This window comes from Ochotona princeps, chromosome 15 (assembly GCF_030435755.1).
Source record: "Ochotona princeps isolate mOchPri1 chromosome 15, mOchPri1.hap1, whole genome shotgun sequence".
NCBI classification, from domain to species: Eukaryota; Metazoa; Chordata; class Mammalia; order Lagomorpha; family Ochotonidae; genus Ochotona; species Ochotona princeps.
In genome coordinates, this window is record NC_080846.1 from 22962326 (window position 1) to 22979089 (window position 16764).

A 16764-nucleotide genomic window follows, 5' to 3' on the forward strand; every position below is an offset into this window, starting at 1 on the left:
ATGATATGAGAAACAGCACCACAACTTTAGATGAACAACAAAGATTTATTTTCACTTATTCAAAAGCTGCTACAGGCTCATATGACCTTCTGGGGTACTTGCCCATTACGTAATGCCTCGTCATTGCATGTAAGGAACGATCAGGAATGAATTGAGCACTCGCAACTAAAGACCTTCATTGTAAAGTGATGTGTTAGTTGCACTTCACTGGTCAAAGCAGGTCAGATGGCCACAATGAACTTCAAATCAATGGGGACATTATCAGTAGACAGTCCTATATGCCAGGCATCTGCATATCTATTTACTGAATGAAACCTACCATGTCTTGTCATTTCTGCTCTGTATGTAATTTCTATTTTATATGGTAATGCTGCTATTGACTCAGTTTTATCTTAACTTTATCCTTCCCCTTTTGGTTCTATAGACCAAAAAGACAAAATTCTAGTTTAACAATTCATCATGACAAATTAATGTGAAGTGCTTTTCATATTACCGTGAAATCACCTTTTCATAGCTATACCTTAATTACATCCTTTACCTCATCTCATTGATTAAGCAGACTACTAAACCTTATTCACTCCTCACTTTCTGCATAACATGTTTAGGTTTTTACTAATGATATCTCTTCCACAGTGTGCTACCTGCTTGCCATACAGATACACTAAAACAATTACATTTCACACATAACCAGAAAACTCATTATGAAGCCACACAGGAAAAAAAAAGTCTTGTAAATACAAACAAGGTATATGAGACATTATAGCGTATAATTTTGTTTTATGATTCAAGCTCATTGATTTACTTAATGAGATTGCCTGGGATAGATTTTAAGGGGGACTTTTAAAGTTATTATTTATTTTTATCTTATTTGAAAGATAGACACACACAGTTCCATCAGCGAATTGACTTCTCAAATGTCCTCCACAACTGGGGCTGGGCCAGGATGGAGCTAAGAGTTAGGACCCCAATCCAAGTCTCCCACATGAGTCCCACATGAGTGGTAGAGACCCAACTTCTTGAGCCAACATCAGCTGTCTCCCAGAGTGTACGTTACCAGGAAGCTGAGATTGGAAGTAGAGTCAGGGCTTGAGCTGAGAACTCCCAGCAGAGGGTGTGGGTCTCCCACATTCTGACCCAATCCCTATGGCAAACACGGGTCCCTCTAGGGGGTGTGAAATGACAGCTTGGATCATGTGAGATAAATAATCATGTGTTTAGTAGAAAAAATACTTTTGTGTAAAGCTTCCAGTGGCTTCTTAGTGATCTTACCATGGCCTCCTGAACCACAGAAATATGGGCCTCCAGTTCACTGCCTCCTCTGCTCAGCTCCTCCCCGTCCCCTCTCAACTCTGGTGCCTGGACGCTGGCCGTCCTGGAATGGTTCTGGTTTTCTGGCCTTGACTCTACACTGCATTAACTTTGAGGAATTTCACAGAATGCTCCATAATGCAGACCAGTTAGAGATGTACCATGGCTTGTTTTAGTAAAACTAAGAATGGTTTCTGTCTTTTTAAGGTGTTGATAGTTAAGAAAGAAAAAGGGAAAAAGAAGGAAGAGGTATGTGATGCAAACCGCAAGTGGCCTGCCAAGCCAAAATACTTACTATCTGGTCCTTTGCACAAAAGGTTTTCTCACTTTGTTCAAGAAGATTCTGCTTCATTATGTCATAATGTACTTTGTTCCTTAGTTCCTTCATTTGGGAAAATAAAAAATTAGGTCTACCACTGTGTTGTCACTAGGTACTGTGGCTACTGAACACTTGAAATGTGACCAGCCCAAATTAAGAATGCTATCAGGTCAAAATGCTCACTGGATTTCCAAATTTTATGATTGAAGAAAAATATAAAATACTTCATTAATAATTTTTTATTGACTGCTATATTTTAACATTTTGATAGTGTTTTGATAATATTTTAAAATGTTGCCTGTTATATTATAGTTGTTATTTATAGTGGAAAGGCAGATTTACAAAGAGAAGGAGAGACAGAGAAAAAGATCTTCCATCTGCTGGTTCACTTCCCAAATGGGGCAATAGCCAGAACTGAGCTGATCTGAAGCCAGGAGTCAGGAGCCAGCAGCTCCTTCTGGGTCTCCCATGCATGTGCGGGGGTCCCAAGGCTTTGGGCCGTCCTCCACTGCTTTCCCAGGCCACAATCAGGGAGCTGGATGGGAAGTGGAGCAGCTGAACTGGTGCTCATATGGCATTCTGTTGCTTGCAAGGCAGAGACTGGCCAATTGAGCCAACATCCCAGGCCCTTCTAGTTGTTATTTTAAGAGCTAGACAGAGAGAGAGAGAAATTGATTCTATCCACTGATTCCCCAGATGGTTGCAGCAGTGGGGCTTGGGCCAGGCTGAAGCCGAGAGCTTCTTCTGGTTCTCCCACATGGTTGGCAGGAGCCCAGGATCTTGGGCGATCTTCTGGTGCTTTCCCAGCGATGAGGAAGGAGATGATTGGAGGGGCAGCACCTGTCACACCCTCTCAGGCTTTACCCGCTTACCACGATGCCGGCTCCACCTCTCTCTCTCTCTCTCTTTTTCTTTTAATGTAGCCACTAGAAATCTTTGTTTTTTCAACGAAAACATTTTATTGTATTTTTTATTTTATAAATCCTTAATCATCATAGAAACAGTTATAGCTTACTCATTCCAACTCAAGAGTAATTTTAAATGCATTTATTTATTTATATAGATAATATCTCGTGCATTTCTTACACCAAATGATAGCAATGTCATGATACACCCCAGCCTCTCTTCCTTCTCTCCTTTCTTATTTTCCTTTTAACTTTAATGATAATGTTCTTTCAATTTCCTTTACAGTCACCAGATGCATGCTACACTAAATGCTAAAGTATTCAACATGTAGACAGTGAAACAACCCCTGTTTCTCATGAATATACGCACGGGCTACAAACAAGAGTCGAATCCCAAGATGTTAATTTCACTTGCACATATTAATTTTGTTCTCTCTGTATTAGCTACCACATAGTAAAAGTGTGGAAAAAAACATGACATTTGTCTTTTGGGGATTGGTGTATTTCACTAAGCATCATGATCTCTAATTGCATCTATCTTGTTGCAAATTATGTTTGTGGCTCACACCATTTTTTTTAAAGATTTATTTTATTTTTATTACAAAGTCAGATATACAGAGAGGAGAGACAGAGAGGAAGATCTTCTGTCCGATGATTCACTCCCCAAGTGACCACAACGGCCGGTGCTTCGCTGATCCGAAGCCGGGAACCAGGAACCTCTTCCAGGTCTCCCACGCAGGTGCAGGGTCCCAGAGCTTTGGGCCGTCCTCGATTGCTTTCCCAGGCCACAAGCAGGAAGCTGGATGGGAAATGGAGCTGCTGGGATTAGAACCAGCGCCCATGTGGGATCGTGGAGCGTTCAAGGCGAGGACTTTAGCTGCTAGGCCACTCTGCCGGGCCCACACCATTTTTTTTTAATAGGAACACATTATGTGTCTAGTGCACAATACTGCTCTACAGTCTTGATCAGGTTCAACATTTTTTTTTCTTTCTGCCAAGACTCTTTCATAGTTGACTTTATGTAGCTGTACACCTTAGTGCATCTTAGCAGGGAACACACCATTATTATCTGGGCCCCATGATCAATCCCACTGTTTGGTGACCTGATGCAGGGGCTACCTAACTGTGTGTCTGCTGTACAGGTAGGTCTGACCTTTGCAGTTTTGTAATGTGCTATTGCCAGGTGATCAGCTCCTGTGTGGCTGTTCACTGCACGGTGTTTGGAGTCTTCCCTTATCCTTGCTTGAACCCAGGATCCTGATGATGGGGGCTCAGCTTGTTCATTCTGATCAATCAGGTATTACAGAAGGGGTTACAAATGGTATTTTCCACTTAGGAATTGCTTCATAAATTTATTAATGGGCACTTTTCTGCCGTTCCTTATTATTATTTTTTTAGTGAGTAGCGTACTGGAGATATCGATCTTTATTAATTCAACGTATAATAGTCAAGTGCAGCCATGACTCTTCAGATTTCCCTACATTTGGTTAAATGGGAGGCCCTTCAAGCTTGCTTGTGAGTATTTTTTTTATTTTATTAAAGATTTATTTATTTATTTATTTATTTATTGGAAAGTCAGACCCACAGAGAGAAGGAGAGACAGAGAAAGATCTTCCATCCTCTGGTTCACTCCCCAAGTGGCTGCAATGGCCAGAGTCATGATCTGAATGATCTGCAATGATCTGAAGCCAGGAGCTCCTTGTGGATCTCCCAGGCCCTTGCAGGTCCTAAGGCTCTGGGGGGCCATCCTCTGCTCTAGTATCCTTTAGAGTCCCAGAGCTACCAAGGTAGGTGGTCTCCGGATTGGAACTTCACTGCTCCGTGCTTGCGGGGGCGAACGGTGTGCTTCCGAAGGGCACCTGCTACGCTTTCGTTTTTGCAGAGTTTAAAGCAGACACGGCTTTCCTTCCTCGTGGACCCTGTGCGTTGCGCTTCTGGAGCTGGCGCCACCGGAGCTCCCCGGAGGCGGGTCTCAGAGTCCTGCTGCGGGGCACTGGGCGGAGATGCGGCCCGGCCCGCCCTCTCCCTTCGCCGGGCCCGGTGCCTGGAGCTCCGGCTGGAGCTCGGCCGCCGCTCCGCCCCTGCGCGCCGGGCGCACGATGCCGGGGCGTGCCCGGAAGCGTCCAGTCTCCCGGACGCGGGGCTGATTGGCGGTTCCCGCTATGCGCCTGGAATTGTTTGGGTTGAGCTCCGACAGGTGAAAATGGCCGGGGTGAATGGGCAGCACCTGCGCGAACTGCAGGGCCCTCTGCGGCCGGTCAAGGACCTCGTGGAGGTAGACGATGATTTTCTGCTGGAGGTGGCGGAGGAGGAGGAGGACCAGGGCTTTGTGGACGCCGAGGAGCTCTGCGGCGGAGGCGTCAAGGCCGGCAGCCTGCCCGGGGGCCTCCACGGTGAGGGAGCGCGGTACTCTGGGGAGGAGGGTTTGGAGGATTGAAGGAAATGCTTCTCACTTTGCTTGTTCTTGAGCAAGCGTCCCGTTGCTGCTAACAGAGGGGTGGTCAACAAAATTCATGATAAAATAGCATTCCCCTTTTCAAGTTCTCATAGTCACGTGCCGATACTTGATTGATTCGGGAACCTTTCGGTTCGAATTGACGTTGCTCAGTTTCTTCTGTATACGTTGTGGCTGGTATCTGGGTAATGTGCAGACTGGTTTTGGGACTGACGGCAGTGTTGTGTTTCTGTTCTTACCGGCACAGCAGCCATTGGCCACACGTGGAGGCTTAGAGCAACCGAGGGGCTAGAGTTGAAGTTACGTTTAAATAGCTACGTGTAGTTGGACTGTGTAGGTTTAAATAAAACACGCTCACGTGGTTTGTGGAGGGTTTGCTGTCTTGGGCCAGTTTGCCATTTAAAACCAAAGTATCCCAGAAGTAGCTACAATGTTACTTCGCGCTTAAAGGAAGAGCCAGAACCTCAGAAGATGGTGGTAAGTTTCTGCAGGCGGGGAAATAAAGCTGAGTTCGGTAGTCAATGCAGTAAACATCAAAGAGCCCCTTTAAGCCAGGTGGAAGGACTTGTGCAGATGGCCCGTGCTGGGAGGGCCCCAGGCATTTTTAAAAGCCTGCCTGAAGGAAAGCAGTAGTTGAGCTGGAGAGGCAGAGAGGGAGAGAGGTCAAGAGAAAGCTGGTTTTAGAGGTGGAATAGCCGACCTCTTCTGTGTGGAATAGACCAACGACTGGAAAGGCTGTCCTGTCGCAGAGAGCTTATGGCGGAGTAGAAGATACACAGAAAGGCAGCATGCTGTGGGGCCATGAGGGGCAGCGGCACTGAACTGGGGTTTGGTAAAACATTGCAACATGTTTGAAATAGCTGACTTTTTTCTATTTCTCTCTCTCTCTCTCTCTCTTTTAGTTAAAATTTTAGATGAAAACACACAGGAAGAATGCAAAGCCTTTGGACGTTTTCCAATTACAGGTGCTTGGTGGCGAGTGAAGGTGCAGGCAAAGCCTGTGGGATCAGTGAACTACAGAGTTCAGGGACTTCCATCTTACTTTCTACAGACTGATATGTCCCCACCATATCAAAAAGAAATATGTTCCCTCTTTCTCACTGAGTGTCAGGTAACCAGTGAGAAGATAGGTAGATTTCTGAAGTGGGTAGAGGAAGACTCAAGTGTTGAAGACTTAAACTTTGAAAATCTTACGGAAAAACTAAGAACTTTCGAAAGGAAAGTGGAAAGGAAAGAAAAAAACGAGCCTGTGCAGAGCGAGGAGGAAGAGCTACCATCAGACCATGAGCTGCGTCTTCCTGTGGAAGAGACAGGTGAAGTGTGATTTTTATCATTGCATTTGAGTGAAATTGTGGTATTTAGTGATTGGGCTGTTTAAAATATTAGGAGTATTGTATGTTAGCGTGTATTTTATTTTTTTTATAAGCAGTGTGATGAAAGGGTTGAGTAAGATTCTTTTGGTCACTTCCCAAGTCAAATTGTGATTCTGTTTCTCTAACTTTTGTATTTATGGGGATCACCTGAAGCCATTAGGCAGTTGCTTATTATGATGAAGTCAGGGAAGGAAGGGCCCGAGCACCTGGACCGCCACTTACAGCCTTCGAGGGCGCACGTTAGTGGTGAGGTGGATCTGGACGCAAAGCCAGGACCCCAACCTAGCCCTTCTGATATAATTGTCACATCCCAAGTGGCATGCTTGCTGCTGCACTGGACACTTGGCCCTGGAGTAACCGTTCTAGTCAGAAGAAACAATTTGGGTCCCGGGGTCATGGCTTAACGTCTAAAGTCCTCACCTTGAATGCGCCAGGATCCCACATGGGTGCCAGTTCAAATTCCGGCAGCTCTGCTTTCCATCCAGCTTCCTGCTTGTGGCCTGGGAAAACAGTCAAGGACGGCCCAAAGCCTTGGGACCCTGTACCCATGTGGGAGACCTGGAAGAAGTTTCTGGCTCCTGGCTTTGGGGAGTGAATCATCGGATGGAAGATCTTCCTTTCTGTCTCCTCCTCTCTGTATATCTGACTTTGTGATAAAAATAAAATAAATCTTAAAAAGGTTAATATGTGAATGATGTGTTAGTGCTGAACTTTAAATGTACCTTTATAGTATTCTGAAAATTTTTATTGCAAGTGAAAATAAGACTTAGAACTTGTTATATAAGCATTTAAGAAATATGTTTAGTGTTAAATTCAATGAGAACCAGTTGTGTACAAAAATAATTGTCAAAGTGCCAATTTCTCTTTGTAATAGACTTACTAATCTGATTTGAATTTTTGAGATAATTGTGCTGAGAAAATCTTATCAGACATCCTATGGGCTAATTTTATGTCTTATTTTTTTTGGTGATATTTTGTAGATCCCTTTAAATATATGACGACAGCTTTGCAATTTCCAAAAATAATGGAATTCCTCCCGGTTCTTTTGCCTCGACATTTTAAACAGCTGATAAGCTCACACTATAAAGAAGAAGTGTTGGAAAAGATAGAAGAGATTTTGGGTTCCAATCCATGGAAGCTTGGATTTCGAAGAGTAAGTAAGACAATTGCTCAACATTTACCAATTACCAATCTTGCACTGAACAACCTCAACATTTTTGCATCTCTGTAAGAGGAAGAAATTTTGTGTAGGCCGCAGTGTTGATGTATTGTTCTTTTTGTGTTAGAAAGTAAACTCTGCTTGTCAAGTGTTTATTCAAGAATGAAGTTAGTAAGTTAATAAATGGGAACGAATACAACAAAATGACTGTCCTATCTTCCTCTTTATGAAAATATTGCTTACATTGGATGAAGGCCCCTCAGATCTCGTTCATGAAGTGATAATCTCACCTGGCCTTAATTACCTCTTTAAAAACCCTAGTTCCGTATCTAGTCATACTCTGAGGTACTGGGGTTTAGGATTTTAGCGTATGAATTTTGAGGGGTTGCAGTTCAGAGCATACAAGGAATAGAGGGTTCAGGAAGACTGCTTCCCGGAAGCAAAATGACTGACCTGTGAGAGGATTAGGGCCATGGAGTTCCGCACCTCTTCTCTAGTCCTTGAGTGTAATTGTTGACAGACACCTAGAAATCTAAACAAGCCAGAAAGATAGGCAGACGTAAATTTCCTGGTGCATGCGTCATTTAGCACAAAAAATCGTCACTGTTCATCATGTCACTTGTTTCTTCATGTCACCGTGTACCCTGTTGATGTAAGAAGAGTAAGTGCCTGTCTAGCCAAAACAGATTAGCAGAAATATATATATATATATATCCATGCACACACAAAAGATGGATGGAGGAGAAATGTGTCAAAGTGATAGGAAATGATGCAGGCCCGGTGCACTGGTTCAGTGGCCTTACCTTGCATGCACTGGGCGCTCCAGTTTGTGTCCAGGCTGCTCCACTTCCCATCCAGCTCCCTGCTTGTGATCATGGAAAGCAGTAGAGGACGGCCCAAAGCCTTGGGACCCTGCACCCGTGTGGGAGACCTGGAAGAGTGCTGGCTTCAGATTGGCTCAGCCTCAGGGATTGCAGCCAGCTGGGAGTGAATCAGCAGATGGAATGTCTTTCTCTCTTTATCCTCTTTTCTGTCAATCTGCCTATTGAATAAAAATGAAATCTTTAAAAAGAGAGAGGGAGAGCGAATTCATAGGGAAAGACTCCCATAATTTGGGAGTTGATAATAAGGATTTAGTTTTGCTTTTTTTTTTTTTAACGAGGAATGATATAAACAGTATTTTGAAATAAGATGAATTCTGAAAGAAATAACTGAAGTGTTGAGATGGTGACTGTAGAAGGGCTGGAAAAGGATAAAGTGTGAGGTTCCTCTTTATGGTAAGCCTTGTGTTATTATTTAACTGTTTCATTTTTAAATGTTTGTGGAGAGAGGTAGAGAGAAACAGTTCCATCCCCTTGAACGCCCGCACAAGCTGGAGTGGGGTCAGGCTACAACTGGGGGCTAGAAACGCAACCCAGGTGTCACGTAGGAGCAGCACAACCACTGCAGCTCATCGTCTGCCTCCCCCAGGATCTGCATTAGCAGGAAGATGGGGTCTGGAGTGGAGTCAGGACTCCAACCTGGGCACTTCAGTGTAGAACATGATCCTCCTACCTGGCGTCTCAACCACGAGGCCTAATGCCCACCTCTGTTACTTAACTTTTGAACTTCTAGGTGGGGGCTGGCAGTGCGACAGCAGTTTAAGCTAGTGCTTGGGAAGCTGGCATCGTATATTGGAGTAACTACTTCCGTTCTAGTCCTCAGCTGTTTTCACTTGCGATCCAGCTCCCTTCCCTGTTCCTCCTCCCAGGGAAGCAGTGGAAGGCGGCCCAAACACTTGGGCTCCTGCTACCCAGGATAGAGTTTCTGGTTCCTGGTATCAAACTGGCCTTGCGTTAGCTATTGTGGTCATCGGGGAGTGAATCAGCAAATGGAAAAATCTCTTTCTTCACGTCTTCCCCCCTCCCTCTTTTCTGTCACTGTGACTTTCACATAAGCAAAAATAAATATTAAAAACTTGCTTTAATAAAATGTAATTTAAAATTTTTGTAGATCTCTATCATAGCTCAACAAACTAAAAATTTGGGTGTGTTAGGCATGTAGTTTTTCTCCGTAAGTGTAGTTGCAATACTTACCTTGTGGAATTTAATTTTTATTGGGGCTGGCATTGTGGTACAATGGACTAAACCACTGCTTGCGATGCCAGTATCCCATGTGGGTGCCACTCACACCCCAACTTCACCACTTCTAATTCAGCCTCTGCTGATGTGCCTGGGAGAGCACCAGCAGAGTATGGCCCATGTGCTTGGGTCTCCACATCCATGGGAGACCCAGAAGAAGGTCACGGCTCCTGGCTTGGCCTGACCCAACCCCAACCATTGCAGCCATTTCGGGAGTGATCCAGCAGATGGAAGAACTCATTGTCCCGCTCTTCCTTTCAAACAAATTAATAAACCTTTGAAAACATTATTATCAAATAAGGTAATTCTGAATGCAATTCTAGCAACACCCACCAACATTTACAAATATTATGTTAAATTGACTTTTTTTATTTTAAGATAACCTACCTGGAATTGAGGCTTCTGCAATGTGAAGCAAGTTGGACGGCGTTTCGTCAATGCAGCTCTCTTCTTCGGCTGATGACTGATTTGCAGAAGAACGCATTGATCATATACTCTAAGCTGAAGCAGATATGTCAAGAACACGGGCACACGTGTGTTAACGAAGCGGATTTAAATTTGGAATTGTCCAAGCAGATGTCTTTTCATGATGTTTGGGAGTCTCTGAAGTTCTTGAAGGATATCGGTGTGGTGGTCTGTGAGAAGGGCTGTGTCTTTCTTTATGACCTTTACCAGGCGGAAAAAGGCATTGCCTTTTCAATATGTGAGCTGATGGCGAGACCTCCATGGTGTTTGGATGTCGATGTCAGGAAGGTCCTTGCGTCTATTCACACCATAAAACCTGAGGATTCTGAAAGTGGTGATGCAACAGATGAACGCAAACCTGATGACACACGACCGGAAAATTCTGTGGACACGGTGGAGAGACAGGACAGTGATTGCTGTATTTGGAATAACGGTGAGGATGAAGTTAGTGTAGACACAAGCGAAGTGCGTCTGGATCCGGATCAGGTGGCTGCTTTGGAAATGATTTGCTCCAACGCCGTGACAGTCATAAGCGGGAAAGGTGGCTGTGGGAAGACCACAATTGTTAGCCGTCTTTTCAAGTATATAGAGCAGCTGGAAGAAAGAGAAGTAAAAAATGCTTGTAAAGATTTTGAGCAAGATCAGGATGTCCCAGAAGAATGGATTACATTTACCAAGCAAAGTCAACAAAAGGCAGACAAAGCTGTAGAAGTTTTGCTCACGGCACCGACGGGGAAGGCGACTGGCTTACTCAGAGAGAAAACTGGTCTTCCTGCCTACACCCTGTATCAGGTAAAAACCTTTGACATTTAGTCCTGTAGATGAAATGTTTGCCGTGAAGACAAACTTTCCCCTTACATCGTTGGTATCCCCCTTACCCAGTGTTGCTGTCTGAGATGTCACTTGCTGATTGCGGTTAACTGGGGTCTGAAAATGTTTAATAGAAAATTCTAGGAATAAGCAAAACATAAATTGCCGGTTCTGAGTAGTATGATGAATTCTTGTGCTGTCCTGAGCAAGAATTTTCCCTCTTTGCAGTACATAGTGATGTATACACGTCCCCTGGGTGGTCATTTAGTAGCCACCTGGTTGTTAGATTGGCTGCAATATCCGTGCGGGTTTGGGACCACACCCCTGACAGAAAGGGAAGACGGCCAGATCTGTTACTTGCTAGTTCCTGCTTTGTGGTACCTAGTCAGGTAGAGCAGCATTAGTCCAAATCTCCAGCCTGGACTATGTTTCTGGTTTGAAATGAGAAAGGAACGAGTGCCAGAAAGCAAATCCACGCAATGCTTCCTTCTTTAAAAATCATGTTATTTGGGTATTTTTGTAGGAAATAGTTCTCATTTTCATTTTCAATATTTAGCAGATGAGATACCATTCTAAGAACACAATGGCCTCCCATTCATTCTTTCCTTTCTTCCCACCCTCCCCTTTTTCTCTCATTCTTTTGAGATAACATTTTGTATTTACACGGAAGCAAAAAGGGTTAATATTTCACTGGAAAAGTTAAGTGAAAAGCAAAGTTTAGAATTCAGACGACAGCTATGAATTGAGTAAAAAGTGGCCATTTCATCCATGTGTAGATTATAATCACAGATCATTAATATAGCAGTAAAAATTTATTATTATTTATTTTTATTACAAAGTCAGATATACAGAGAGGAGGAGAGACAGAGAGGAAGATCTTCTGTCGGATGATTCACTCCCCAAGTGAGTGCAACGGCCGGTGTTGCGCCGATCCGAAGCCAGGAGCCAGAAACTTCTTCCAGGTCTCCCGCACGGGTGCAGGGTCCCAAGGCTTTGGGCCGTCCTTGACTGCTTTCCCAGGCCACAGGCAGGGAGATGGATGGGAAGTGGGGCTGCCGGGATTAGAACCGGTGCTCATGTGGGATCCTGGCATGTTCAAGGCGAGGACTTTAACTGCTAGGACAGGGCGCCGGGTCCGGATGACACCCATTCTAACTGGGATGAGATGAAGTCTCATTGTGGTTTTGAGTCATCTCCTGATGACTCATGAACCTGAGCATTTTTTTTTCCATGTCTGTTAGCTGTTTGAATTTGAGAAATGCCTCTTCATGTTGTTTGCCTATTTCTTGACTGTTTTTGCTGAGTTTCTGGAGAGCTATATAGATTCTGAATATTAATCCTCTATTGGTTGCATACTTTGCAAATATTTTCTGCTGTTCTATTGGCTGTCTCTTCACTTTGTGAGCAGTTCGCCATACTGAAGCTTCTTAGTTTGAGTAATCCCATTTGTTTGTTTTGACTACCTGTGCACCTGGGAGTCTTTTCTATGTCATCAGAATGTCACGATATTTTTCTCTAGTAATTCAGTGGTTTCCGGCTGTGCTTCTATATACTCCTGGTCCATTTAGTGTTGATTTTTGTAAAAGGTGTAAGGTGTCAAAGGCTTCTTACATCTGTGCAGCTAGATCCAATTTTTCCAATATCATTTATTGAAGAGATCCTCCCCTCTATTTGGATTGATTTCAGCTTGTTAAAAATTAGTGGGAACCTATGGAATTGCACCATAAAATTAAAAATAAAAAGTAGAAGAAAAATATATTGGCTGTAGATGTGTGGGTTCTTATCTGGGATTTTTATTGTGATTCCTTATGCATTTTACCATTTTTTTCCTAGATCTGAGAAGAATTTTATGGGTATTTTCATTGGTATTGCACTGTATCTGTAAATTGCTTTTGGTAATACTGACATTTTGATTCTATTGATTCTACCAAAATACATAGTATGGTTTCAGTTTTTTTGGATTTGCCAAGGCTTGCTTTATGGCTTACAATAGTCTGTTCTGTAGTTTGTGGAATGATACATTAGGTCTATTTGGCCCATAAGTGTAGATTAGCTGTATCATTTACTTGTTGGTTTTCTATCGAGTTGCTCTGTCCATTGATGAAAGTGGGGTGTTGAAGGCCCCCACTATTATTGTCTTAGAGTCTGTGTCTGTTTAGATTTATTTACACTTGTTTCAAACAGCCAGATGCCCTGGCATTGTGTGCCTGCACATGAACTGCAGGCATCTTGTTGACCTGATCTCTTAGTTATAGGAATGGCCTTCCTTGTCTCCTTTAACTCTTACTGTGTTAAAGTTTGTCTAATACTAGAATGGCTAGCTTTTGGTGGCTTAAGATATCTTTCCATCCTTTAACCTTCAGTTTATGTATATGTTTTTGATGAGGTTTGTTTCTTTCAGGCAGCAATTAGATGAGCCCTGTTATTAAAAACCATTCAGCCGATTTGTACCTTTTGATTGGAGAATTTGACATTTGCATTCAGGGTTATTACTGAAAAGTTTTGAGTAGGTCTTACTTTTTCCATAAAGATTTTCATTGTTTGCTTTGAATTTCCTTTGTGCTTTTCCTAGGAGGTTTTTTGTTTATCTTCACGTTCTTTCATCATGGTGATTATCATTCCCCAGTTCTGTGTGTGGTGCATCCTTAAGCAGCATTGTAAGGCTAGATGGGTGGTGGAAAACTCTTTCAATTTCTGTTTGTTTTGCAAGGTCCTTATTTTGCATTATTTATCAAAAAGTACTTGGCTCAATAGAGTTCTGGTTTCTATCTTTTATCCTAAAAGATAAGATAGTTTGTCTTTTAGGACCTGGACTCTATTTCCATTCTCTTATAACCTGTATGGTTTCTGATGAGAAACCTAACTGGAGAATCCTCCAACTAAGCTGGCATTTCTCTTGTGCATGATTTAGAACCTTTATCTGTGCTGTCTTTAGGATTCTCCTTTAACGTTTGACAATTTGTTGTTTATATGCTTTGGAGAAGACATTTTTGAGCCTGGTTGGAGTTCTTTGAGCTATTTGTGTTGATATGTCCATGTTTACTTCAAGACCTGGGAAATTTTAACTATTCTGTTTTTGTTTTTCTAAATTTTTCTTGGAAAGGCAGATTTACAGAAACATCTTTCATCTGCTGGTTCACTCCTCAAGTGGCCACAATCCCTGGAGCTGAGGTCTTCTGAAGCCAGGGGCAGAACCTTCCTCAGAATCTCCCACCCGGGTGCAGGATCGCAAGCCCTTGGGCCATCCTTGACTGCTTTCCCAGGCCACAAGCAGGGAGCTGGATGGGAAGTGGAGCTGCCGGGATTAGAACCGGCGCCCATATGGAATCCTGGCGCATGCAAGGTGGACTTTAGCCACTAGGCTAAAGCCCGGCCCAGATGGTGCTATCTTAACAGCTGGACCTTTGCGCTGGGCCCTCGAGCATTATTTCATTTAGAAGGTTCTCAATGCCACCTTCTCCTTCAGTAATACCTATAATATGAATATTTTTAAATGATATCTCATACTTTGTGTAGACCTTGTTCTTTTTTTTTTTTTAATTTTTTGTCTGGGTTATCTCAAAATTCTTATCCTCAAGGTCAGAAATTCTTTCCTTGGTCTGTTCTGCTGTTAAAGCTCTGTCATTTTGTTAATTTCATGAATTAAATGTTTCATCTCAAATTTCCTCCCCCCCTCCTTTTTTTTCTTTCTACAAATACTTTATTGGGCAGCATGTGTCTCAGGTGACCCACTGCCCATGGGGACCAGTGTCCCCCCACCCCTCATGGGTAGAGCTCCAGGCAGGATGGGGATGGGCCATGGCTGGGCACAGCAGGGGCACAAGCCAGTAGTCACTTGTCCAAGGGCACGTGCTTGATCAGCTTCTCAGTCGTAATTGAGCAGGTCCACATGGGACAGCAGCAAGTGGTGGCAGCTGTAGCGCTTCAGGCCCAGGGTGCCAGGCGTCCCTCTGAGTGCTCGGCCTGCAGCAGCCCCAGGTGGGCCTCTCGTAGCCCACGATCTTGCCGCAGGTGAAGCAGCCTACCTGGATGAACATGGCGGCGCACCCGGCTCTTCCCCCTCCTCCTCCTCTTTTTGTTTGTTTGGCAAATTTACAGGGAGAAGGAGAAACGGAAAGAGAAATCTTCCGTCTGCTGATTCCCTCCCCAAATGACTGCAGTGGCAGGAGCTGAGCTAGCTTGGGTTCAGATTCCCGAGGGCTTGGGCCATCCTCCATCACCTTCCCAGGCCACCAGCAGGGAGCTGGATCAGAAGTGGAACAGTTGGGACTAAAACTGGTGCCCACGTGGGATACAGCACTGCAGGTGGCGGATTGGCATGTTTGACCACTGCACCAGCCCCATGACCCTTCTTTTTTATGGGGTAGGTTTTATGGTAAAAGGGTTTGTAGTGTGAGGGCTAGTGTAATGGCTCAAGTAGTTAGTCCTCTGCCTGTAAGTCACAGTATCCTTTTGGGCACTGGTTTGTGTCCTGGCTGTTCCGCTTCTGATCTAGCTCTCTGCTTGTGGCCTAGCAAAGCAGTGAAGGAGGGTTCAAGTCCATGGCTTCCTACATCCAAGTGGGAGATCTGGAAGAAGCTCTCAGCCCTGGCTTTGGATAAGCTCAGCTCCAGCAGGTGCAGCCATTTGGGGAGTGAACCAATGGATGGAATCTCTCTCCTTTTTGTAAGTCTCCCCTTACAATAAAAAAGACAAATTATCAAAAAAGTGTATAGTGTAGCTAAAATGCAGGGTGTCATTTAGGTCACTGCTTTTTGCTTTGGTTCTGAGTGATCCCAAGAATGTAATCTCTGAATGATTTTTGTCTTAACCAGTGTGATCTGTGACTGTGACACTGGGGCTTCGTCTGCTGCAATTTGTAGGGAAAGAAGTATGGTTTTGAGATGGTGCGTGGACCCCCTGGGTGTGTCTCCCTAGCTCACAGAGTTTGCGTCACTGAGTGGTGTTCAGGGGCAAGGTTGCTTGCTTCCCTGTCCTCCTTGCAAGCCTGGGCAATGTCAGAGCTCTTGGCACCAAAGGTCTTTGCCCTAGGACACTGCGATATGAGAAACCCCTCCTCATGTCCCACCAGGAGAGTCCGGCTGGTGTTGTGGCCCATAACACCAGTCATCTGAATCCGGTGACTAGAGGACTTGTGAACTCTATTCCAACTCCACAGGAAAATCACAAGATATACTGGAGATTTTACTCTGTAGGATATGAGCGTAGAGAGGTAAAATACAGCCAGCTTCCTTGCTATGTGTACTGGACGGGTCCCAGTGACATCATTAAATGCAGAACAAATGGTTATTGTCCTGGTGTCACAGGGGTAGTGGGGTCACCACCCAGATCTCCCGGAGTGGGAATGAGGTGTCTGATGGTCGGCCTCCGGTGTGAGCCTCTGGAAGCTCAGGTGACTTCTTGCTCACATATGATGTGTGGATGCAGTGCTGGGGCTAATGCCCCCACACGGCCATTGCTGCAGGGTGCAAAGCTCTTTCCTTTGCCCCACACAAGTGTCCTGGTAGGAGCAGAATAGAGGCGCGCTGTACGGCTTTTCGATGCCAAGTGTTGTGCTGTCCACAGGCAGGGGAGGGGAAGAAAGCAAAGCAATGCAACCTGCCTGCTCCAGTCCCGGCAGTGCTCAGTCCCCGTCAGCCCTCCAGGGTGGAGTGAAAGTCAGGGCGTGACTGGGACTGAACCTGCAAGTGGCTGCACGGTGGAGACTTCCTCCTTGGAGTAGTTAACTGGCTCAGCCAACAGCGGGCTGGCCGCCACCCATGCCTCAGAACTCTCTCCTCTTGTCCTGTGTTTTATTTGGCAATCCGTTTTGAACTTGGTGTGTGGGGAGACCAGGCTAAGAAGCTAGAG

The 16764-nt window shown here is 44.5% G+C and overlaps 1 protein-coding gene and 1 pseudogene across 1 annotated transcript in view; one reads left to right on the top strand and one right to left on the bottom strand.

The window, feature by feature from the left end:
• Nucleotides 1-4591: 4591 nt before the first annotated feature.
• HELB (DNA helicase B) overlaps nucleotides 4592-16764 on the top strand; it is a 34973-nt gene continuing 22800 nt past the window's right edge. Inside the window, exons 1-4 of the mRNA XM_058673580.1 lie at nucleotides 4592-4925; nucleotides 5890-6300; nucleotides 7341-7513; nucleotides 10018-10896. Coding sequence (XP_058529563.1) covers nucleotides 4736-4925; nucleotides 5890-6300; nucleotides 7341-7513; nucleotides 10018-10896 — 1653 coding nt within the window. The 5' untranslated portion in view covers nucleotides 4592-4735. The remainder of the gene's footprint in view (nucleotides 4926-5889; nucleotides 6301-7340; nucleotides 7514-10017; nucleotides 10897-16764) is intronic.
• Nucleotides 14746-14951, bottom strand: LOC101516099 (DNA-directed RNA polymerases I, II, and III subunit RPABC5-like; annotated as a pseudogene).